Source organism: Monodon monoceros, unplaced genomic scaffold, assembly GCF_005190385.1.
Source record: "Monodon monoceros isolate NGI ecotype Baffin Bay Population unplaced genomic scaffold, NGI_Narwhal_1 Super_Scaffold_18, whole genome shotgun sequence".
NCBI classification, from domain to species: Eukaryota; Metazoa; Chordata; class Mammalia; order Artiodactyla; family Monodontidae; genus Monodon; species Monodon monoceros.
Genome location: NW_021703774.1, coordinates 176297918 through 176324613, shown reverse-complemented (window position 1 = coordinate 176324613; position 26696 = coordinate 176297918). Strand labels below are relative to the sequence as shown.

Sequence of the window (26696 nt, the reverse complement as noted above, 5' to 3'; positions counted from 1 at the left end):
ATACTGCTGAAAAACTGTCAGTGGGACAGCCGGCAGCTGCAGATTTTCAACTGAGACCTTTGAGACTTTTTTTGGAGCTCAAAGATTCAATCTATAGCATGGGACAGTCACCCCTCCCACCAATTAGCAGAGCTAACAGACTCCACGGGGAACACACCCCACGGTTTCATACTACCTTCAATCAGGTCACAGTCATTCGAGTATAACACAGGTTGTAAAAAGAATCTATTAGTTTCTCAAGTTTTGAGCTACTCAATGAAAATCACAAACTGATAAGATTCAAAGGTTTAAGGAGCTGGACACAAGAGGAGGTAGCTGAATGCTACCTGTAAGAGCCCATTGTAACCTGTAAACTACAACCCCACTGGATCACCATCTTCCCGGACTACCAAATACTGCACTCATAAGTCAACCCTTTTCTTCTTTAACTGATAACAGAACAATGTAAAAAAGATACCTGTCTGTTCTCTCGTCTGCAGACTACTGCAATACTTCTCAAATTCAGCCACGCATCTCAATTCCTGGGGTGGGGACTTGTATAAATACAGATTCCCAGGTAGCAGACTGATAGACTCCTATTTATTTGCTCTGAGGCAGAGCCTGAGAATCTGAACTTTTAGTAGGTGAACATACTGTGATGTAGCTGAGTTAACTGACTAGCTTTGGGGTCTTTACTTATGACTGAGTATTTTATTTAGATCATTGTAGATTCACATGCAGTTATAAGAAATAATAAGAGACCCTGAGTACTGCCTTCCACAGCGGTAAACTTGCAAAACTACAGGCAAACTATCACAAATCGGATAGTCACATTGATACAGTCCACCAACCTAATTTGGAGCGCCTCAGTTTTATTTATTTTTATTTTTTCATCTGTGGTTGTATATTTAATTCTATACCACTTAATCGCCTATGTGGGTTCATGTATCCAGCACTACAGTCAAGACACAGAACACCCCCATTGCCACAAGGATCCCTCTGGTGGCCCTTCTGCAATGGCTCCTACCTCCTCCCCACCCCCCTCCCCTTATCCCAACCTCTGGCTACCGGATCATTTTTTTAAATAAAGACGCTGCAGCTGACAGAGTTTTTGTTCCTCTATTTCATTCATGATTATGGATAAATAACACAGTCTTTTCTAATGCAATTATCTCCAATACGTAAATTTGGATGGGTTAGATCAACGGGATTAAAAACACATACACGTTTATCTCAGTGTCCTCCTGAAACCCTCCTCCCTCCCAAAATAACAATAAAGGAATGACGAAGCCAAAGACAAAAAGAACAGGATAACTAAAGGTGACAGATAAGAGGTGTTAACCAAATTTTAGAAACTGGAGAAGGATGAAGAGATGGTAACTGATTCTGCAGAGAAAACTGAAACCTAAGTGTTGCTGGTCAGGAGGTGGAGGGACCACGCACCCCAGGAGTCGCGGAAACGTGGACCCCTGCCCACTCCCCCAAGGAGCCAAGTGACAGAGGCTTGTTCTTTGGAGAAGTCACATGAAGGGGTTCCACGCACAGCAGCGGGGGAGTGGGGCCCGTACTGGAAATAGGCTGAGGTGGACTACACGCTGAATGGTCCCAGCCTCCACTTCCTACCCCACTCAGCTATGAGACTGCTGGCAGCCAGGTGGGAGACTGGAGGTTTCTTCTCAAGAGAAAAACCACCTGCTAATGAGAGGAAGCCTTTGGACGCTAACCTCTGGCGGGGTTGGGTGGGGTGTGTGTGCGTGGGTGCTCCACCCAAACACCCCAGAGTTAAGCCCATCGGGGACGAGCCCGGCCAAGTAACATGCAGTGTCTACTCAGCCTCACCGCCTCACTCTTCATGGCAGACAGCCAAGGACTACCAGACATTTGAGGGAAACCTCCAACACCAAAGTCTGAAACCAAGTAAAGATCAGAAAGAACCAGAAAGAAGCACAGAATACAAATGCCAAAGAAAATGGCGAGAAATCTGTAGGTAATATCCTTAGAAAAATAAGAGGTATTGCATTGATAATAAACAACATTTATGAATGCTTACTATGTGCCAGGAACTCTTCCATTTAACCTTCTTATCAACGGTGAGTAGGCACCATTTTATCCATTTCGGACGAAGAAACTGAGGAGCACAGAGCTGCAGTCTCTTGCGCAAGGTCACAGGTGATAAGTGTCAGAGACAGGATTTGAACCTGGGGCATCTCCAAATGCCTAATTCCTACCCCGTTACTTCCCATGAAAAGAACAACAAATCTGAGAATAAGAAAGTCTAAGATATTAAAAACATTATAGACAAATTAAAAATTTTTCTATATTCCTTCAACAGAAAGGCTGGAAAATAATCTAGGAAAAAAAATCTCCAAAAAAGTAGAACTAAATGAAAAATATGCAAAATGGAGATGGAGAAAAAAGAAGATAAAATTATTAGTCCAAAGGATCCAATATGTGAATAAAAGGAATCTGGAAAGAGAGAAAGGAGGGGAAAAGAAATACTAGAAAATGTCTCCGAACTGAAGACCACTCAGTTTCCCAGGCGGGAGGGTCCGCTATAAGTATCAGCACAAGTGAGAAAGCCGCCCCGAGACCCTCCGCCGTGATTTCCAAACCGGAACTTAATATCCAGTCAAATTATGTAAAACTGCCAATTTTCAGGCCTAAATAGACAAAAATAAGCAATACCTATTATTAAATATAGAGAAATAACCAAATATTAAGTTACAGATACACACACTTTACAAGTGTGTCTATCTACACACACATATATATCACAAAGAGTATAAAGATATATGCTTTACAGTACTTAGCATCAAGTATAAACTTGACTTTGAGTTACGCAAAGTCAATGTTTTACCTCTGGGAAATAACATGGCAACATCTGCATATATTATGACCCATAAATTTCACATCTAGGTATGTGTGGCATATGGGTGTACGTGCATATGTGCAAACACATGCACACACACACACTCAAGAGACAGCCTTGCACATGTGCACCAGGAAACATGCACAGGAATGTTCACAGCAGCAACGTTCATAACAGCAAAAACCTGGAAACAACTGAAATCTCCACCAGCAGGAGAACGGATAAGCCGTGGTACCCAGCAATGAAAACGAGTAAGCCACAGCTTCATGAAACATACACAATTTTGGAAGAGTATGAGTGGTGGGGAGAAAGCAAGTCCCAAAAGAATGCCTATAGCATGGTACCATTTTCACAAAGCTCAAAAACAATAAAAATGAAACACTATATTGCTTAAGCATAATCCAATTTGTAACAAAATTTAAAAAGCAACAGAATGAGGACCGTGTGAGTTTCTTGCTTGTGCTGGGAGCAGAGTGGACCCTTCCCACCTGGAAAGTTGAGTCGTTCAATTCTGGGAAATTTCTCATATTATTTCTTTTATATTCGTCCTCCCTTTCTTTCTATTGATACATTCCTTTTATTCACATGTTGGACCCTTTCGGATCGTGTTTCCTTCTGGCAGGGAGATGCAAAAGGAGAGAAATGTGGAAGTGAACGCAAGTTATGGGCAATATTCTTGTTTTGGGGTCAGGCAGTGGGTACTAGGCGTTTATTACTATGTTATAGTTTATAATATTACACATATCTTTTCTATGTATGTATGTATATATAATTACATACATAAATACAATTATATATAAATTATCTTTTTTTTTAAAAGACACTCGAATGGGAATGAAACGGAAAAGAAATTTGACTTTTAGGCATGTTGTGTAAAGGAGCAACTGGAGAATGTGCTTCCTCCACAAAGAGATAAACCAAAAAGGGGAAGGTGTGGGAGCCAACCAAGGAAAGGGTTGGAGGGAATCCAAACTCCACGAGGGAAGGGGCTGCTCTGCTGAGTGTCTAACAGTGCCTCTCTCGGCCGGCACTCAAGGCCAATTTGTTGAATGAATGAACACAAAGGCAGTCCTAGGAAGTTGGCGAGGAAAGTCCTGAGGTCACAGCTGGACGGCAGGCCTAGAAAGCAGAGTCTAGTCTGGACTGGGATGGGGGATGATGGAGGAGAGCTACAGAGGGATGCTACCAGGAGCAAAAGGAGAGAGAACACACAAGGTGTCTGACAGATTTATAGGAAACTAATCAAAGGAACCAAATGGGACAACTACTAACACCATGGAGTAAAAAGCATGTTAAGAGAAGTCAGGTAGTCATAGTATACTATCAGGCTCAACTGAGTATTCGTACCGTGAATATTCATTTAGCCCTAAAGGGTATTATAATTACACTGGATGAACTGAAACAAACGTGTTGTTTGGGAGAACTATATCCTTATCTTTTCTGGCAAGAGGTCAACAGGTAATTTCTGAAACTGAAAAAAACAGAACAGAGTAAATATGCAACTTAGACGTAGTAGGAAATGTCAGAGAAAAGAGCTCAGAAGGGAGGAGTGAGGAACAGGAGTCAGGAACCCACAAGGTGGGGGCAACATTAAAAAAAAAATAAGCCTAGTAACTATCTGACTTTCTAACCTACTTACACATATTATTTAGATACACACACACACGAAAAAAAATTGCCATACTTTAGACTTCGAAACTAGGGGCTACTTAAAAATGATTAATATCTCACAAAGGTCTGATATGAATATTTAAAAACTAGTAGAGGACTTCCCTGGTGGTGCAGTGGTTATGAATCCGCCTGCCAATGCAGGGGACACGGATTTGACCCCTGGTCCGGGAAGATCCCACATGCCGCGGAGCAACTAAGCCCGCAGGCCACAACTACTGAAGCCTGAGCGCCTAGAGCCTGTGCTCTGCCACAAGAGAAGCCACGGCAATGAGAAGCCCGCGCATCTCAACGAAGAGTAGCCCCCAACTGCCGCAACTGGAGAAAGCGCGTGCGCACCAATGAAGCCCCAACGCAGCCCCCCAAAAAAAAAGTTTAAAAAAATTATTTAAAAAAACCCCCCAAAACCTAATAGACCTCTTGTGCCCATAAGTCTCAGATGTTCCTTGATCAGGAGGGCCCAACATAACCAAATGACACCATCGCCCACAGGCTGGGCCTGGAGTTGGAGAGATGAGGCCCAGCCCTTTCCTAGATGGCATCAGCATCAAAGGCTCAGCCACTCCTGACCCAGAGGAACTCATGCCGAGACGGGAGCACTACCTGCCGGCTCGGGATCCACTCCCACACCGGCTCTGTGAACAGCCTGGATAACTTACTGGGTTGACCAAAAAGTTCCTTCGGTTTTTAAGTAAAAATAAGACACATTTTTCATTTTCACCAAGAACGTTATTGAACAACGTATTCACCGTTCTGTTCCACTACCTTCTGCCATTTTTCAGGCAACTTCATAATTCCATCTCCCCAAAACTTTTTATCTTTTTGAGCAAAGAAGTGTTCCAGGTGCCTTTTACAGTCTTCTAGGGAATTTTGTAAAGACCAAAATAAATGGAAATCTGAAAATAAATGGAAATCTGAACGTGCAATGTCTGGTGAATACGACAGAGAAATCGGAACTTCCCAGCCAAGCTTTTCTGCCTGGTCATCAAAGAAACATGCAGTCTTGCATTATCCTGATGGGAGATTATGCATTTTCTGTTGACTAATTCCGGATGCTTTTTGTCAAGTGCTGCTTTCAGTTGGTCTAATTGGGAGCAGTGCTTGTTGGAATTAATCGTTTGGCTTTCCAGAAGGAGCTCATAATAAGAGGACTCCCTTCCAGTCCCACCATATACACAACATCACCTTCTTTGGATGAAGACCAGCCTTTGGTGTGGTTGGTGGTGGTCCATTTCGCTTGCCCCATGATCTCTTCTGTTCCACATTATTGCACAGTATCCACTTTTCACCGCCTGTCACAATTTGTTTTAAAAATGCAATGTTTTCGTTACGTTTTAGTAGAGAATCACATGCGGAAACACAATCAAGGTTTTTTTCGCTTAACTTACGTGGAACCCAAACATCAAAACAATTAACATAACCAAGCTGGTGCCAATGATTTTCAACGCTTGATTGGGATATTTTGAGTATGTCGGCTATTTCTCACGTGGTGTAACATTGATTCTTCTCAATTAATGTCTCGATTTGATAGCTATCAACTTCAACTGGTCTAGCGACTGTGGAGCACTGTCCAGTGAGAAATCTCCAGCACAAAACTTCGCAAACCACTTATGACACATTTGATCAGTCACAGCACCTTCTCCATACACTGCACAAATTTTTCTTTTTGCATTTCAGTTGTGTTTTTACGTTTCTTGAAATAATAAAGCATAATATGCTGAAAATGTTGCTTTTTTAAATATTAAAATGGCTCCATAAAACTTCATCAATTTTGATACATTTTTTAAAAAATTCATGCTGATATGACAGTGGTCACAATACAGTCTTAACAAAATTGTTTTGAATGAAGTTAAAGACAACTAAGCGCTACTAGAGCCATCTTACAGAACACCAAACGAACTTTTTGGCCAACCCAATATTTTTATCTTCATTATATACCCCACCCAGCCCACTGGCACACTGTGTGGATAAAAGTGCAGTCTTCATTAATCCCCAGCAGGCTGCCTTGTTCAATGTTCCTTATACCAAACCCAAATCATCTTCCCGCTGTCGGCTCTGTTCCTTCTTGCTGATCTTAAGCCAGGGAGTCAATTAAAGACCATCATTTCCCTGTCTCCCCTTCTCTCAGCCAGCACATTTATTCCTTCCACTCTAGTTTACCGGGATCTTTTAGAATCTTGGCTTTGTCCTTCCACCTTGGGTCACCTGTGAATGTGACACACACATCCTCACTGACATCATTCCCAGAAATTCTGAGTGTGTCAAGTTAGAGCCTTTCTCCCACAATGAGAAGCTTGTCACCAGGTTGGAAACGATATCTTAACCAACCCTCTGAGTAGAATCAGTTGTTCATTCGGCCAGGAATGTTCCATCCTGAATATTTTTATTTATTTTAATTAAAAAAAAGTTTTTATTGGAGTATACTTGCTTTACAATGTTGTGTTAGTTTCTGCTGTACAGCAAAGTGAATCAGCTCTAGGTATACATATCTCCTCTCCTTTTTGTATTTCCTTCCCATCTAGGTCACCACAGACCCTTAAGGAGAGTTCCCTGTGCTATACAATTGGTTCTCATTAGTTATCTATTTTATACATAGCATCAACAGTGTATATATGTCAATCCCAATCTCCCAATTCATCCCACCCCCCACATTCCCCTTGATGTCCATATGTTTGTTCTCTACGTCTATGCCTCTATTCTTAAAAATTAATTAATTAATTAATTTATATTTATTTTTGGCTACGCTGGGTCTTCGTTGCTGCACGCGGGCTATCTCTAGTTGTGGCGAGTGGGGGCTACTCTTCTTGTGGTGTGTGGGTTTCTCATTGTGGTGGTTTTTCTTATTGCAGAGCATGGGCTCTAGGCACACAGGTTTCAGTAGCTGTGGCACACGGGCTCTAGAGTGCATATGCCTCTGTTTCTGCTTTGCAAATAGATTCATCTGTACCATTTTTCTAGATCTCACATATATGCGTTACTATATGATATTTTTCTCTTTCTGACTTGCTTCACTCTGTATGACAGTCTCTACGTCCATCCACATCTCTGCAAATGGCACAATTTCATTCCTTCTTATGGCTGAGTAATATTCCATTGTATATATGTACCACATCTTCTTTATCCATTCCTCTATTGATGGACATTCAGGTTGTTTCCATGTCCTGGCTATTGTAAATAGTGCTGCAATGAACATTGGAGTGCATGTATCTTTTGGAATTATGGTTTTCTCTGGGTATATGCCCAGGAGTGGGATTGCTGGGTCATATGGTAGTTCATTCTGAATATTTTTGTGTTTATATTTCTTTATCTGGCCACAAGGATAATGTGAGAAATTTCTGTCAAATGCAGTCTCGATAGTAACTATTTACTAATTGAAAATTCCACCAGAAGAGGCTATCACAGTAAGAGGCGAGGTGAAATTTGCCCTTTTTATAGCCGATGAACCCGTGGTGGTTCTTGTGAGACTGTCTCCACGGGACCGTTTTGTCTGAGATCGAAGTTGGAGCCTGTACTCTCCACTATTACGGAGAAGCCAACTCAAATTTACCAGGGCTTCTAGGAGCGATTCGGTCCCAGCCACTCCCCCTGCCCCAGACCTCTGCCCCATGGACTTTATCCTGACACCCTGCTTATGTAAGTGGTCATGCTGGCAGGATGCGGGTGCAGCTGTGACCCACTCAAGTAGCTTCCTTTATGCCTCGCCACAGTCGGCCACCTCCCTCCTCTCCTCCAAAGACCTGCTTTCTAGCTCAGTGCTTTCCCAGGCTTGGTCCCTCCTCCTTAAGGGACAACGTCCAACTTCTTCAATTTCAATAGCAGCCCCTTTCTGCCACTGGGCATGACAAACATATGGGTTCCAACAACTTTTCTTCTGCATGATTATCCTGTCAGCCCAGACGATTCAGTTTATGACATCAGAATCACCTCCACGGAACAGACTGAAGCCGTAACCACGGGCTCATTCCGACGGCTATGATCATTAGCCATGGCAACCAAAACAAACTTTTTAAAAAAATCCTTTAATAATGATTGAGTAATGTACTCATACATCTTTTTTTTAAAAAAATAAATTTACCTATCTTTCTATTTATTTATGGCTGTGTTGGGTCTTCATTGCTGTGCGTGCGCTTTCTCTAGTTGCGCCGAGTGGGGGCTACTCTTTGTTGAGGTGCGCGGGCTTCTCATTGCGGTGGCTTCTCTTGTTGCGGAGCACAGGCTCTAGGTGTGTGGGCTTCAGTAGCTGTGGCTCGCGGGCTCTAGAGCGCAGGTTCAGTAGTTGTGGCGCATGGGCTTAGTTGCTCCGCAGCATGTGGGATCTTCCCGGACCAGGGCTTGAACCCGTGTCCCCTGCACTGGCAGGCGGATTCTTCACCACTGCACCACCAGGGAAGCCCTGTACTCATACATCTTTATGTAAAGATGTACTCCTACATCTTTACATCTTTTTGGGATTATGGTTACATGTCTTCCTTGATATATTATTTAACATTTTTTTCCTGATAAAGCTAAATTTTGTTTTTCAGCTATTATAGGAACCACTGATAAGATGGCCTTTCTAAAACCAGAAAGAAGGTCTTACCAGGGAGTTTATGTCAACCTCTGTAATAGCAGAAGGAGAAAGGAAAATGAATGGTCCAGGGAATACAGTAACAATCTCCACGAAACTCTTATGTAACAGCGTCCAAAAGAAACGAGTTGATACTCTCAGAGTCAGACAATGAAGCCCCCTAAACAATCCTTGACTTAATGCCCTTGCTTCCTATGGGGTCTGGACAAGCTCATTAGGAAGGCAGTGAAAAGTCCGATTCCCAAACTGGCTGCTGTCCACAGAGAGAGAAGATTTATGGGTATTAACAAAAGAAAGGAATGACAATAATCAATATGATGTGAACACGGCACAGAACGAGCCTATCGTATGATCTTAAGTCTCTAAAAGGCAAGAAATAGAGGTGGATTATGCAAGTAAAACAGGGGTCTTCAAGACGCAGGGAGGAAGGCCAGGGGCGTCCAGTCAAGACTCCAGTCACACAGCCCTTGAGATGCAGACGCACCTCATCATCTGGCTGGTCATAAGCCCCCCTCACCCCCACGCTGGCTCAATGTGCAGGGCCCTGGAGGCCCCAGGGCCCCAGCAACCTGAGCTTGGTGTCTTCCAGCAGGAAATACAGACAGAGGAATTTATTCCCACGTGGCCCGAAAGACAGAAAACAGAAGCAATTAAGCTAAGGACTCTGGGGTCTGAGGATTTGACCCCAAGCACTGGGCCTCATGGCAAACCTCTCATTTCACACAGGGAGAAACTGAGCTAAGACTGGAGAAGTGGCTGGACCCGGGATACAGAGCTGGGGCTGGGGGTGGAATCCGAAGCCAGAGCTCTCGACGCCAAGTGCAAGGTTCTCCCACGCTGCCCCCAGCATACGTGGAGCCCGCGTGCCCTGTTGGCTGGAGGGTGGTGAGGGAAAGGGGATACACACTGGAGCTGGGCACGGCACTCACTCCTTCCGGCCCCGCAGTGCTGTCCAGGGCACCTTCACGCAAGCCAAGACTCACAGGTGACTGGCCACACTGAAGCCACTGGGCCTCGGCCACAGGAGCAGGTGGATGGTATCAGCAGAGGGCCATTTCCAGAACCCAACTAACAGTCCCCACCCAAACCCAGCCAGCCACCAGGGGCAATGAACTACCCAACCAAGCCAAGTGTTTCCCACACGGTGCCGAATGAGATGCTGAAGCAAAATTTAGTTCTTAACCTCACCTTGGTACACGTACCACTTTGCACTTACATAGCAGGCTTGTCTTTCTCTAATAAATTAACATCTATTTCATATTTTTTCAATCATTTAACAACTTGGCGTGGTGGTTAGGGGACGTATCCTCATTTTACAAATGAGAAAACTGCACATAGGTCAAAGGGTGAGCTCTGCGTCCTGTATCACTGTGTCAGAGCCAGTATTTCCAACCTACGGGTTTCCCCACTTGACCTTTTTGTCTGTTCTTGGTACACACTCCTCCTGGAAAATTCCTACCCAATGAACTCTTATTGGTGAAATGGAAAAATACCCATGCAAGTTTCAGACAGCAGCACCACGAACGTCACACAGTCTGTGCATCCTCTACAAGCTGTGATCCTCAGTGCAGGTCTGGGTGACAGGCCATACCAAGCCCCAAGGTCATCAAAGGTGTCCTTCTCCCTGTGGTCTTCTTCTTTTTTAAAAAATTAATTAATTAACTTATTTATTTATGGCCGCGTTGGGTCTTCGTTGCTGCGCGTGGGCTTTCTCTAGTTGCGGCGAGCGGGGGCTACTCATCGTTGTGTTGTGTGGGCTTCTCACTGCGATGGCTTCTCTTGTTGCACAGCACAGGCTCTAGGCACGTGGGCTCAGTAGTTGTGGCCCATGGGCTCTAGAGTGCAGGCTCAGTAGTTGTGGCACACGGGCTTCGTTGCTCCGCAGACTGTGGGATCTTCCTGGACCAGGGCTTGAACCCATGTCTGCTGCATTGGCAGGTGGATTCTTAACCACTGCGCCACCAGGGAAGACCTCCCTGTGGTCTTCTTAAAAGAGATCACCCCTTTCGTCTTAGGGTGAGAACATTCTAAATCTTTCTGCTCATCTTGCAAAGCAAAAACACTCAGAAGTGGAATAAAAGATCCAGCTAAACCTCTCCTCAAAATGCCACAGAGCCGGCATCTGGTTTTCACTCAGTATTTCTGGTTAGAAAATGTCTTATTTCTTTGGCAGCACTTTCTAGAAGTAGCAAAGTATTGGAAATCATACAATATCTTATAGGCATGTGTGAAATGGTCACAGCTGTGCTCCCTCATTTCACAGAAACATGGCCTGGAGACACATTTCCATACGATCCCAGTAAGCAATCACCGCGCACACCCAGATGGCCAATTTTATCACGGGACACAGAGGCTCGGGCTACTGTGATGCTGTCTTTCCCCCTCATTGTTCCGAATGCAGCAAAACTTCAGCCAGCAAATCAAAGACAGCACAGCATCAGACTGCCCCTGCCAGGCTCCCACCCCGGCTCCCCGACCCTGAGCCCCACATGCCAAGGCTGACCTGTACGCAGACCTCCTCCAGTGCACTGGCTGGGATACCCGAGAAGGGAACCCGTTAGCACACTTCAGGGCACCTTGAAGATTTTCAGCTCTCTCAGCATCTCACACCCCCTGACTTGGTTCAACCAGTGTTTCAAGTCTCTACCTCCACTGACCCAAAGTTAACTACATTCCTGAAGCTGTCCTCCACTAAAGGGGACGGCAGGAGGGAAGGAGAGGCGTTGGCGTTTACAAGTATACTTTGAAATGTAGGATTCAAAGAGATGGGAGTCTTCTGAGTATCTGGACCTTTAAATGCGGTAGGGGTCTTAGAAAACTCCACTTTCTAGAATGTATTTGATCGGAAGCTCGTAACATCATGCTTCCCAGTTGTAAGCTAGCATTGGTTCTTTTTCCTTAGAAGATTTTCAGCTGCCTGCCGGGCTATCCCGGCCGCGATGACAGCGTCTGGATGCTGCGCCCCTCGTTAAACACCGTGGAACAGGAACACCGGGCCACGTGCAGTTAGCCCTTCAGCATGACAGGCACCTCAAACTGACCGAGCTCTCCTTTTGCCACAGGACTGTGGCACGCACGCAGAACAATTTGCCTCCCCAACACATCCAAGCAAAAGGAGATCATACAGGACTGAAAAGTAACCTTCAGACTCAGGTGTGTCCCTGGGGTACACGACTCCAACTTCATCGGGGGCTTGACTGATGGTTAAAGGTGGTCACCCTGTTGCTGTGGAAACAGCCTGGTGACTGCTATTCACGGCACCGTCGTCCTGGGGTGGTGAAAGCACGCCCCTCACTTCACGCAGTCTGGAAACACCCCCAGCCCTCTGCGTTCTCTGGCTCTCTGTCTCGTAACTGGTCTGCAAGGAATCCTGTTGCCTCAATGTGTGGGTAGGTGGCTGTCCTTTCCTGACACAGACCTCTGATTGATTTTCACGTGTCAAGGGCTTGGGCAGCAGGATTACAGTGAAAGGTCTCAGACAGCTAGCCTGCGTTTCTGCTCAAGAAGTCTCCTGGCTTCTGGGAAAACCAGGGGATTGGTTTTGCCTTCACTCCGGCTCGTCACCAACAGCTCTGCTGATAGCTTTCCAGGCAGATCCTACTCTTGAGACACAGTAAGCAAAATGCTGTTCCACCTGATTCTGTACGTTATTACGATAAAAGGCCACCAGCACTAATTATTTTAGATCTGCTGTCTGGTAATCAAGCCTTGCAACCCTTCCCTCCAGAACTGGCCCGGCTCACCTTGGGGTTGGTTCGCTGCTGCAGCCGCCTCTCTTCCCTTTCTCTCTGCAGCCGCTCAAACTCTTCTCTGATTTCGGCTGGTGTCCTCCTCCTTTCCACAACCTGCAGGCAGAATGGGGGGGAGAGTCAGCAAAGGGCCCAGAAAGCGAGGAATACACACAAGAGACGGCGTCATTAACCGTGTCCCGCCGTTCCTTTCTCTCAGGATGGTTAAGAGCCGCCAGTGAGACCGTGGGGATTTTCCCTTCCGACGGCCCGGTCCCTGGTGAAGCCAGGTTCACCGTCACACCCGCTCAGTCCCAAGGTTGTGCTTTCCCTCAGCTCTTCAGAGACTGAAGCATTATTGTCTTCATTTTAGTCACTTATCTCCAAGGCTGCAGGAATCTTACAAAGAAAACATCACCTTAAGTGTCACAGTTTAGATTTCCTAATGAGCCCCAGGTAACACATGCTGAAAAGTGTCAAGATGGAGGCGAGGCCATCCACAATGGCACTGGCACGTCTCCCTCATGTGCTGGGGCCACCACCAGAGGTGCCCCTTGAGCATCCTGGACCAAGGGACCTTAAGCCATGAGGTCTGGGTGTTTCAGAATCAGGGGACTCTTCCAGTACTCAGGTGCAAATCAGCAGACCATGCTAGCCCTCGGGGATGCGCAGGGATGTCAGATCTGTGAGGAGGTAAGGCATCCCACATCAGCCTTTCTGAGCTCATCACAAAAGCAAGACAGCCCAGCTGAGATTTCAAACAGGCAGGGAAGCGCCACGGGGGCCTCGGGTACCATGCCCGTGAGAGAGGAAAGCAGACCACGTCATTTCCAAGGGTCCCGAACGCTATGGCCTGTGAGAAACAGAGAGTGGGAGCGGGACAAACATGACCAAAGTCACTGGACACATGACGGGGGGAAAAGGCCCAACAGCATTGACCCCGTATTAGTGGCAGAAATACCGCGGAGTCTTGAGGCTGCTCAGAGAACACCTACAAAGGTAGGTGAGGTGAGAAAAAGCTATCTTGGAAATCAGAAGTTTTAAAAATTATTCAAAAAAAATGCATGCTTATAGCAAAAAATCAAAATAGTACAGAAAGATATGAAGCAAAAAGTACAATTCCCCCTCACCCACACTCCTCCTCACAGGCTAACATTTAATTTTTTATGTGTCTTCCTAAAAACCTATGCATATGTATGTATGTATATATATTACAGTAAATGGGGTTTTGTGCAACTTGATTTTATTATTCAGCAATACAGAAAAATAAATACAAGAACTGGCCTATCCCAAAGAACTGAGAAATTTGTTCACTATCACTTTTAGCAAGTACGCAGAAAAAAATAACAAAAACATTTTCTCCTCTCCCATATAAATTGTTAATGATCAAAAAGGGGGAGGTGGTTCTTTTTTTTTTTTTTGGAGGTGTTTCTTTTAAAGGAAGTTTTAAAATAAAAACACTGTTAAAATAATCCAAGAACAAACTGAAAGTCCAAATGGCACGACAATGATCGCTCTGTGACCTCACAAAAACGTTCTCAGTTATATTTAACCAACGTGGCACGCTCACTCTCCTAGTTCTTATTTCGCTTCCCCAAAGTTAACGCCGTCTTGGACTGATGGCGTGCTTCCTCCATGGGGCCCAGGGCAGAACAAGATTTGCTTTCAGGAATTCTAGTTGCTGGACCTTTGCAAATGACTTTCTCTCTGCCACGCTCTGTGACAGACGAAGAGGCAAATATTCCAAAGGTGTTAAGTCGTCCCATTTCTAGTCGTATTTTACAGAAGTTCTGCAAACAGCTGGCACATAACCAGAGCTAACTGTAAAGTCAAAATGGCTGGTCCCTCTGAAGCCGTGAAGAACTTGGCCAGGCATCTCATTCTAGCTCCCACAGGCCCTGATGGCCTTTACTATTTATACTTTCTTTACACAGGGTACATCACGGTGGAGAATGGAAGAAAGCTAAGCCAGCTGCAAGTCACTTTTTCTCCCTTCGGTAACCCTCAGACATTTGCACCCCAAAACTGCATCATTACAGTTGGTAAGTACCAGACATTTTCTTTTCTTTTTTTTTTAAATTTTTTTATACAGTAGGTTCTTATTAGTTATCCATTTTATACACATCAGTGTATGTATGTCAATCCCAATCTCCCAATTCATCACACCCCCACCCCCATCCCCCTGCCGCTTTCCCCCCTTGGTGTCCATGTTTTTTCTCTACTTCTGTGTCTCAATTTCTGCTCTGCAAACAGGTTCCTCTGTACCATTTTCTAGGTTCCACATATATGCGTTCATATATGATATTTGTTTCTCTTTCTGACTTACTTCACTCTGTATGACAGTCTCTAGATTCATCCACGTCTCTACAAATGACCCAATTTCATTCCTTTTTATGGCTGAGTAATATTCCATTGTATATATGTACCACAACTTCTTTATCCATTCATCTGTCGATGGGCATTTAGGTTGCTTCCATGACCTGGCTATTGTAAACAGTGCTGCAATGAACATTGGGGTGCATGTGTCTTTTTGAATTATGGTTTTCTCTGGGTATATGCCCAGTAGTGGGATTGCTGGGTCATATGTTAATTCTATTTTTAGTTTTTTAAGTAACCTCCATACTGTTCTCCATAGTGGCTGTATCAATTTACATTCCCACCAACAGTGCAAGAGGGTTCCCTTTTCTCCACACCCTCTCCAGCATTTATTGTTTGTAGATTTTTGGTGATGACCATTTTGACTGGTGTGAGGTGATACCTCATTGTAGTTTTGATTTGCATTTCTCTAATAATTAGTGATGTTGAGCAGCTTTTCATGTGCCTCTTGGCCATCTGTATGTCTTCTTTGGAGAAATGTCTATTTAGGTCATCTGCCCATTTTTGGATTGGGTTGTTTGTTTTCTTAATATTGAGCTGCATGAGATGTTTATATATATTTTGGACATTAATCCTTTGTCCGTTGATTCGTTTGCAAATGTTTTCTCCCATTCTGAGGGTTGTCTTTTCGTCTTGTTTATGGTTTCCTTTGCTGTGCAAAAGCTTTTAAGTTTCATGAATTCCCATTTGTTTGTTTTTATTTCCATTACTCTAGGAGATGGATCAAAAAATATCTTGCTGTGATTTATGTCAAAGAGTGTTCTTCCTATGTTTCCAAGAGTTTTATAGTGCCCGGTCTTAGATTTAGGTCTCTAATCCACTTTGAGTTTATTTTTGTGTATGGTGTTAGGGAGTGTTCTAATTTCATTCTTTTACGTGTAGCTGTCCAGTTTTCCCAGCACCACTTATTGAAGAGACTGTCTTTTCTCCATTGTATATCCTTGCCTCCTTTGTCATAGATTAGTTGACCATAGACATTTTCAATGTTTTCCGTCAACAGAGTGTATCCTGTGCCACCCATATATCCATATACCTGTACTGTGCACCTTGATCATTTACCAACTAGGTCTGCCCTGTGCTAGTCAGGATGACTTATTCTGTAGATGAGGCCTCTGTAGAGAGACCTGCAAAACCAGGTGGCACAGTGGGAAGAGGACAGAGACCTAGGCTCTCCAATACCACCTGAACCTCCCGGGAGACCTCAGGTGAGTCACTTCACTCTCTAAGCTTCAGCTTCCTCCTATAAATGAGGGGGATTAAAACTTCCCGATTCCTGAGGTGCTGTCTGGTTTGAAAATTCTATGATTCTAGTGAGTCAATTTTTTATTTTGGAATAATTTTAGAAAATTATTTAGAACTTTAGAGAAGTTACAAAGATAGTACAGAAAGTTCTCGACTACCCTTCACCAAGCCTCCCTCAAATGTTAATGTCTAACAGAACCATGGAACAAACATCTGTCAAATCTAGTAAACCAAGATTAGTACATTACCACTAACTAAACCCAGACTTCTGGGATTTCACGAGTCTTTCTGCGAACGTCGCTGTTATGCCCTAGGATCTGATCCAGGACCCAGGACCCAGGATTGTATTTAGTCACATGTCTTGTTAGTCTCCTCCCATCTGTGGGAGTTTCTGTCTTCGTTTTCATGACCGTGACCATATTACAGCTCTTACTGCAGGGTGACTTTCCTAGACACTATAAGAATGATGTCAGGCAGATAGAGTCCGGTTCCCCCGCCGCGGCCCGCAAAGTTGCCGCCCCTGCCCTGCCGCCGCCGCCTCGGGACCGGCTGTATGATTAGGCCACAATCTTCAATGAGTAGACATATTCCTCAGTTCTGTGGTGTTCTTGGTCACACATTTATAGAGTTTCTGAAGGGCGGTGGAGATTACTGCCAGGCACAGCACGACCTCTATGCAGACAAGTGAACTGTAGAACTTCATTACTACTCCACCAAGAAGCCCCCATGAGAGTGTTGAACCTGGACACAGAAGTGTTGAATTGAAATCCACAGCATTTTTTACAAGAGTTCTGACCTAGATGGGGTAAACCTCAGTGCACTTCCTTTCTCTTGCCTCAGTATTACTGCATTGAAGAATTGCTGCTTCTTGTCAGGAGGTTCATTTCATTTCCCATTACTCCCAACTTCATATTCAAAACCACTGAGAATTTCAAGTGGAGTATATTGAAGTAGACTCAGTTTCTTTGCACCATTTCTGTATTCAATTTTTAAAATTCTTTCATAACCCTACTGAGTGTTTTTTAACTAAATTAACATGGATCGGACGAACCGCCCAGCTCCTGTGGAAATCACTTACGAGAACATGAGATTTCTTATGACACACAATCCAACTAATGCTACCTTAAACAAATTTATAGAGGAACTTAAGAAGTCTGGAGTTACCACAACAGTAAGAGTACGTGAAGCAACTTATGACACTACTCTTGTGGAGAAGGAAGGCATCCATGTTCTCGACTGGCCTTTTGCTGAGGGCGTACCACCATCTAACCAGATTGTTGATGACTGGTTAAGTCTTGTGAAAATTAAGTTTTGTGAAGACCCTGGTTGTTGCAATTGCTGTTCATTGTGTTGCAGGCCTTGGGAGACCTCCAGTGCTTGTCGCCCTAGCGTTAATTGAAGGTGGAATAAAATATGAAGATGCAGTACAGTTCATAAGACAAAAGCGGCATGGAGCTTTTAACAGCAAGCTTGTGTATTTGGAGAAGTATTGTCCTAAAATGCGGCTGCACTCTAAAGAGTCCAATGGTCATAGAGACAGCTGTTGCATTCAGTACAACTGGGGTGCCTGATGCCATCGCTTGGAAGTGGAACCTAGACAGGACAGAATTTGTTGTACATGTCAGCCAGCACGTTGGCTTGGTGAAGTCTGATGAAGCTTCCACAGGAGTGATGAAAAGCAGTTTTACCAGGCCACAAAGCTGGCAGAATTGCAACCTCTATGTTTGGGTTATGATCAACCTACTTGGACACTTAGCAAAGGATTCTTGCTGTTCAGCATTTAAAATGTGCTTATCGTTTGTACCTACTGACCTTTCCTGGGAAAAAGAAAAAAAAAGAATGATGTCAAAGAGGCAAGAGGCAGGGAAAAGTGAGATATGGATAAAGGTAAAGGACTGCAGACAAAAACTAAAGTGTGGATGATCCGGGCCAAAGGCTGCTCCTCTAAATGTAATCTGACGTCTGCAAGCCCCCTCCGACTTGTATGGTTTTCCACTCCACTTGCCAGCTGTTACCAGACTCAATACTGTCTGAACATTCACAGCTCAAAGCTGGATTTTTGCCATTCTGAAGAGGCCAACTTCATTTGAAACATGGGTATCCGCACAATCACTGCGACTTTAAGAACTCAAATGGCTGGTGTTATGAGCTGGGAATGGTTGCATCTCACTCCTTTGGAATCCTGCCAGAGCATGACGAAGTCCCTTGAAGGTTAAAAAAAAGAGAATAGACAAAGACTGAAAACCTACCTAGTGCCTGAAAACAGGGTCAACATTTGATGCAACCTATAAACGCTCAATTTCATCCCCAGCCTCCACCAGCAGAAAGCGGACGATGCCAGAGCTGGGACAGGAGTGACTGCCACATCTGTGGCTGCTTTGGTATTTTGGGCTTAAAGGCGTCCCAAACACTACGGGCTTTGCCCGTGTCCTCCATCCCTCCCTGACTACCCGTGGGTTTAGGCTGACAGACACGTGGCAGACGGACACCGGTCAGTAGTCTAAAAATACTAGCAACAGCGTGAAGGGAACACAGCCTCCTCCCTGGGGTGGAGGCTGTGACTGAAACGGGAGAACCCTCATACTGAGGAAGCCACCAGCTGCAGAATTCCTCAAGGGAACGGTGACGCCAGCTCCATAAAGCGCTTGAGTTCAGCGAGGCTCTTCCTTCACAGTATGAACAGCGGGCTCAGTTTTCCTACTATACGTTAGGCACCCATACATCTCTTCTCAGTAAGTATCTGAGGAGGTACCTTCCTGTAGTTTTCCTTCAAGGCATTTTTATCATCAGTGAAGGCTTAGTATTGAGGCAAAAAAAAAAAAAAAAAAGCCAATTCTGATCGATGAGAACTTGATTCCCTTAAAGTTATCTACTAAAAAATATGAATATAAAAGCTTATCCAGTCACCGTCTATGACTGCCTGCATACTTTTATAATCATGACAGTGTGTATGGTTTTTCTGTTTCTAATGGGGAGATAATTTGGTTTGGTGATAGGAAACCACGCGATATTCTGCCAGGAAGACGTCACCCCGCTGCTCCACTGAGTGGGAATAATGCTGCTGGGAATGAACCCGAGACTCTGAGGAGGGGATACACAAGAGAGGCCTGCAGCTTTTCAGTGGCGCTGACTGCTGCCGTGAAGAACTGCAACCAACCCACGGCTTCAAAACACAAGGGCACTTTAACCTGGGGCATGAGGAGAAACTTAGTAAATTCAACAGGATTCTACTTTCCTTTTTTGATGAAAAAAATTCTAAGCCACTAGACCCAACACTTTGCTACCATGAACTAATGTGACATGATGCACTGCTATTTCCACTGAGCCAAAGGCCAGAAGCCAAATGCCCGCTGGGAGCCAGGCGGGGCGTGGGACGGGTGGAGGGAGCGGCAGGGGCCGGGGCAAACTGGGCAGCACGGTCCAGTCCCATGGCAGGGGCTCCTCAGACCTGGGTGACTGTTGCCTCAGAGGGGAATTTAGGCACAGCGTTACCAGGTCTTCTGATTTTTCCAAAGAAGATAAGAGACTGGATTTTCCTGCAAAGCCTCCTAAGTTTCAAATGTCAGCAAATACAATTCACTCTGTGGGCAACCAAAACATGGCTATAGGTTGGAAATGGCCCATAAGCCACCAATATCAAGCAGTGGTGAAAACGGCAACAGAACCCCATTTCACTTCTGTTCCAGTCCGTATCCAAAGGCCTTTAGAAGGTTTTCACCCTAAAATTAGAATAGACAGTCATGCATGCATGAGAGCAAATACCAAAAGAACTTGAAGGGAAAGCTTACATGACGATGAAAAAATAACTCAATGATAGTTAATTTAACGTTAACAGCCTACCAGAATTTCTTGGGCATCAGAACCGAGTTTCTGTAATGAAATTAAGTAGTAACACCTATATGTTCTTACAGCAATACAGAGGTTTACAACAAATTTTCATATTAATTTTTCTACTTGATCCGCATATCACTATTTTTTAGGTTATAACACGGAAGTACAAAGCAGTCAAACGACTTGCCCAAGGCTCTAAGACTACTCAGTGGCAGAGCGAAAGAAAACGGAACCTTCCGAATTTTAGTGATAGTTCCCACATGGTATGGCTGTCCAGGTAACCTATTTCATAGATACTTGCTATTTATTTTGTTTTACTCACTATATTTATAACATTCTAATAGTACAGCCCATTAGAGCTGGAAGGGTCATTATAGACAATTTAATCCAGTAGTTCTCAACTTTTCCGTGCTTCCGTTTTGTTCACACGCACAACACAGCACCAACAAACACTTCCTAGATTCAGTTGTAACCTCGGGTAGAAAGAGGGGCTCAGGGCCGTGGAGGGTGGAAGGAAGTATACGTGTGGAAGGAGGGTACGTGTAGTAACTGTGCCCTTTCAGAAACCATCTACCATCACCCCCTGAGCGGCCTGCTCCCTCCCCTGGGTTAAAACTTACTGGCCTAGACCATCCCTCTTACTATTCACCTGATGGGTTAGGAAACGGAGGACAAGTTGGATGACTAACTGTCCCAAGTTCACAGAGTTACAAAGCGGCAAAGCCAAGTGTAGAACCCAATTCCTTAAACCAAGATATGAAGGCGAGAAGAGGACTCTGATGTCTTCAAATATTCTCAAAGGCATCACTGCAGGTTGCGGGATTTGGGGGTTGTTGTTCTGTAGCTGTTGAGTGACGTTCCTGGGACACCAGACACAAAGTTTCTCTTACCTCCCATCCTTCCATTTCCAGTCCTCTCTTGCCATAGATATCGTAGATGGCCCTGGTTTGGGGGTCACTGAGCACTGCAAGTTAAAAACCAAACATGTTTACAAAGCACAAAATTCACCTTTCAGTCCTGACCACAATACCACCAGGCAAGGCCACCTCTTTTTGTTCTTCTCTTTCCAGCCACAATCTTCCCAGAGACCCCATCATTCCCGATGTGTCTTTCCTCCTAATTGCTCCCTAGATCCAAGCGAGGACATGTTTAACGGTGGCTACAATGAGAAACACTGGATTTTTCACGTCCAAGCTACTCTTTGCTTCGTTGTGAGGTGCACTGACCCTGCATCTCTAAAGGACAGTTTTTTTTTGTTTTGTTTTTGTTTTTATTTTCTTTTTGCGGTACGCGGGCCTCTCACTGCTGTGGCTTCTCCCGTTGCGGAGCACAGGCTCCGGACGCACAGGCTCAGCGGCCACGGCTCACGGGCCCAGCCGCTCAGCGGCACGTGGGATCCTCCCGGACCGGGGCACGAACCCGTGTCCCCTGCATCGGCAGGCGGACTCCCAACCACTGCGCCACCAGGGAAGCCCAAGGACAGTTGTTTTTAAAAGCACCTAGTGAGCTTCCGCCACAGTCTATAAAGTATCTTGGCTTGAGAGAGTGAATTCCAGTTTCTAACAGAGCCTAATGTAAAACTAGGGACAGGCTCTGACCAGAAAAATCTGACTTATTATTATGTAGGGGTTTGTTTGTTTGCTTTTGGATGCCTCTCTTCTTTATTTGTAAATCATTTTTAAAAGACACAAACACCTCTCACTATGGTGTCGGCCATGTCACCTAAAGTACATCAGAAAAAGACTGTTCAGTGAGGGTGAGAGCTGTTCAAAGGACCTCCAAACCGAACCTGAACATCCGTACAGCAAACAGTCGTTACCTCCCTCCTCTGCTGGGCCAACTTCTGTTCAAGACCTTTGAATCTTTCCCCGCCTGAGATTTCCCATATATTTTTAGGTCTAATTAAAAAATGATGTAAATGACTCTATCCATACTCAAATCTAATGAGGAAGAAAGAAATGCGGACCACCGGAAAACTTGGGAGCCAAACTTCTTGAGCTGATCTCTAGGATTTAATAAGGAATTATTTGTTCACCATCTCAGTCTCCCTTTAGGCCACACACTGGGGCCAGGTCTGCTGCGGCAGCATTTTCACAAGCGCTGGCAGGGATTTTCTGTCAACTCTTCCCCAAATCTCCAAAACGATACAATCCAGTGTGTGGGCAATTCAGACAACCAAATACAATAAAAGGAACGAGTCTGTGGTCAAGCTTTATTCAGACCAGGTAAGTAGCCTGAAAAGTTACATTTGGTGAAGACACAGGCTGACTGTATACACGTAGGTGCCACAGTCTCAGTTTTACTGGTCATTTGAAATCTAACTTTCTGGTAAAACTATAGTGAATACAGCAATACGCTTTTATGTCCACAATGAGAAGTCTTTATTTTGTAAAGAAAATCTAATTTTCGGTCTACCTAATTAAGGAGCAAATCACCAAATGGCTCTGGAATGAATAGCTTACTTTACTTGGCATAGATCCTAAGAGTGATTTCATATTTTTTTAATTTTAATTTTAAAAATTGTGGTATAATACAACATAAAATTGATCATTTTAACCATGTTTAAGTGTACAATTCAGTGGTGTTAAATACATTTGCAATGTTGTGTAACCATCACAATCTATTTCTAGAACTTTTGCATCATCTCAAACAGAAACTGTACCTATTAGTGATTTTAGTATTTTATAAACAAATATATTACAAAACTTTTTCTGAACTACATAAGATATAAATATAAAAATCTGAATTACTTGATTCTATTTCCTGTTAGGCTCCTTAACACCATTTTCTTGCTTTTGTTAGTACCTTTCCTTAACTGAATGCTACAGAACCAATAAAATCACTTTCAGATGGAAAAACTGTTCTTTGCATCTTCTCACAAAAAAAAGAGAACAAAGAGAGCTTGTCTGTAGCGATCAGCCTTTTACCTCTAAGAGTTCCCTTTAGAAGAAAACTAGTAAATGATTTAAAGCTGGAGTATTCCCTTGCAGTTCAGACTATGGGCTATTACTTCACCTGCAGCCTCATTTTCTACTTACTGGACACGTATTGATTTCCAAAGCAAAATACTACTCTTTCAAAGGTCCCTGTCAGTAAAAAGCACTAAACTAACCACCTCTTTTATACACCTCTAAGGACTCTCTTTTTCTATCCTCTACAAATCAAGACTCTTAAAAATTGAGTGTCTGCTACCAGGGTGTTTCTGTAGAGCCAAGCCCCGCTCTGACCTTCATAAGCCTGGTGAACGAGGTTAAACAGTCGCTCCGCCTGCAATTTGAGCTCCGGGTCTCTGTGCTTGTCAGGATGGTAAAGCATACACAGCCTGCGGTAGGCAGCTTTCAGCTCTTCGGAAGAGGCCTACAGAAGGAAAAATCCAATTAGAGAGCAATCAATGCTACTTAAATGTTATCATGATCAGAATCAGCCTTGAAATGGGAAGCTGTCAGCCACTTTCCAACATGTTTGCTTTCTACACATAGGACATAATGAAGTTATGCTTTATTACTTCAATAAGGTCCCTTTTTTCCACAGTTAATAAAGTGATCAATTATGTACATCGATAGCAACTGTGTTTTGCTGGGAAATGCTGCTATCAGATGAAATGAAAGCTTGTGTCCCTACCCTGGTTCTCTGTGCTCTGAGCGGAAATGAGAAACGTCACAGAGACCTGCTTGCTCTTTAACCTGAGTTATTTAAAGTCAATCCTGCCAAGGTACTCTCAACAAAGAATTTGTTCAGAAAGGAAAAAAGCTATATACCATTAGACAGAAATGCCATGCATTTAATCCATTTTCTGACAAAGGAAACTCAATGAATATTCACCCTTAAAAAATCAAAGACATGGGCTTCCTTGGTGGCGCAGTGGTTGAGAATCTGCCTGCTAATGCAGGGGACACGGGTTCGAGCCCTGGTCTGGGAGGATCCCACATGCCGCGGAGCAACTAGGCCCGTGAGCCACAACTACTGAGCCTGCGCGTCTGGAGCCTGTGCTCCGCAAGGAGAGGCCGCGATAGTGAGAGGCCTGCGCACCGCGATGAAGAGTGGCCCCCGCTTGCCACAACTAGAGAAAGCCCTCGCACAGAAACGAAGACCCAACACAGCAAAAATAAATAAATAAATTAATAAACTCCTACCCCCAACATCTTCTTAAAAAAAAAAAAATCAAAGACATAAAATTGTCAAATCAACACACATTTCTATTCAACCTCTAATACTAAAAGGTAGCACATAAAGCAGGCAAAAATGCTTTACTATCCTACAGTAAAAAGCCTTCCCACCCCCAGCACCCAAAGGGTCACTACCCAACACATACACCTCTCCAATTCTTGTAAGTAATCAATTTGAGGGGAAAATGCACCATAAGAAGAGCACAGATGACACAAAGAGTGAAATGGGCTCTGCGTGTGTTTTAACTGCACAGAAGGGAGGAAGGAAGAGGGATGACAGAAATCCACTTTCTACTTCGCCTGCCTCTCAGCGGCCAAGTTCTCAGAAGCAGACTTCGTCAGAGGCTCTAGGAACACTGTGCCATCTCTCTGGCAGGGCCCTCAGGTGTGTTTTGGGGAAGTACTATGTCTGATATTATACCAACCCCAGGGACCATTTTGGTCTGTCAGAGGTGATGCCAAACGGACAGCTCTGTCCAGATGATTTGTCAAGTAAATAACATTTTATTTTGCGAGGCAACCCCACCGTTTTGACAACAGAAGCAAATTCTGGGTCACTGACAACATGCCAGAGGGGCCTGAAAAGCCAGCTCCCTGGGTAGAGGAATGGGACCAGGTCCCCACTGAGGAAGCTGAGGATGGATGGTGCTCTGGGATCAGGTCCGGGAACACGGGTACACAGGAGAGCGGTCACAGGGACACGATTACTCAAGACATCAAGGTTACAAGGGAAGACGTTAAACTGTATTTTTCTGTAATGTCCACAATTTTTCAATATCTTCCAATTCCAGGAGTAATGAATGCTTTTACCAATGAAAAAAGGCAAAACCTTACTTCAGTGATAATTTTTGGTCTGAAATTTAGATATTTTCTATAGGGCTAAGTTATTCTGATGCCAGGAAATCTGTGCAAGTTTACCAGAGATCTTAAACAAGGAATTCTGCAGAACTCCCAACAGGAAGACAATAACCGTTACTGGAACGGTACGTGTGTCAGTCCCACATGCCCGGGAGGACGGGCTGTGAGGACCCAGGTGCCACTCTTGGGCCACTTTCTCCGTCCGAGGAGTGGGTGGTTGGGTGGATGACCTCTGTGGGCCTTCCCAGCTCTAACTGGACGTGGTTCTGTCATGAGAAAAGCTCTGCTAGACCCGGGCCACTCGGCTGTCCTTTAACGCAGACAGGACCCTCACAGTTGGACTATAGGCACAGGCACATCAGTGTTTTTAATCAGCAGCTTCTTGACCGTTTCCATTAACTACTTCACTGGAAAATGCTCAAGGACCTTGCTGACTGAGCATCCTTTTGCCTCCAAGGATTAGGCAGATGTCTGCCCCGTGCCAGCACTATTCTCTTTCTCCATCTCCTCTTTGGTGTAGCCTTTGGGAATCACACTCCTGAACGATTTGTAGATGGCCGTCCTCCCCCTTTCTCTGCCTCTGGCCGTCCGTGGGATTTCCTCTGGGGTCACACACCAGCCTTCCAGGGGTGAAGAACGTAGGCTTCAGGCTAACGAGCTTTCTGACCCTCAGCTTTCTCAGCTGCTAAAGGGGATGACAAGTATGCTCAGGGGCGGTGTGGAAATGAAATGAGACAGTGACCACACAGTGCTTCATACAGCGCCCAGCACACAGCAAAAACCTACTCATTGTTGCTCTTCTAAAACCTTTTCTTTGTTTTCTCATCTTGAAACTGTAGACAACAGTACCCCATCACACTTACTTTGAGGAGTAAATGAGCTAATACGCATACAAGCTCTTAACAATGCCTTGCACACATGAGGAATTTAATCACTGTAGCTATCATTACTGTCACAATTCAATTTTGATATCCTTTTGGCAGCATGAATACTGAAACTGGGACAATTCAGAGAGAAGGCACAGCCCTGATGTGAGGATGATAGGAACATTCATTCATGAAGGGGCCCACATTTGTGAAAATCCACTGACCTGCATGCTTATGACGTGCACTTTTCTATACATGTATTCTATTTCAATAAAAACACAAGACCAAACGTTCCCATCTCTGTGATCTCTGTGGTTCCCTTTTCTTTCTCCTACCGTAGGCTTCTTTCCACGTTCACGTCAATTATGCAACGCATTCCCTGCCACACTTACCAATATGCCACCTGTGCCAAACCCCATTGTTTTAAGTAAATAAAGAATAGTTAACTAATGGCAAATTAAATGTGTCTTCTCCAGATAGGTTTACTTATATAACTATGTAAAAGGGGGTTGTTCCTTCCTGAGTAGCCATTACAAATTATTCCCT

General features: G+C 44.4%; 1 protein-coding gene and 1 pseudogene across 2 annotated transcripts in view; one reads left to right on the top strand and one right to left on the bottom strand.

The window, feature by feature from the left end:
- DNAJC11 (DnaJ heat shock protein family (Hsp40) member C11) overlaps positions 1–26696 on the bottom strand; it is a 69696-nt gene that overhangs the window by 21418 nt on the left and 21582 nt on the right. For both annotated transcript variants that reach the window (XR_003794460.1, XM_029228793.1), the window contains exons 2-4: positions 23488–23617; positions 21151–21224; positions 12827–12928 (exon numbers count right to left, since the gene is read on the bottom strand). Coding sequence is in view for 1 of the 2 variants with exons in the window: in XM_029228793.1 (XP_029084626.1) it covers positions 12827–12928; positions 21151–21224; positions 23488–23617 (306 nt within the window). In the remaining variant the exon portion in view is untranslated. The remainder of the gene's footprint in view (positions 1–12826; positions 12929–21150; positions 21225–23487; positions 23618–26696) is intronic.
- On the top strand, positions 17466–18133 carry LOC114898759 (annotated as a pseudogene).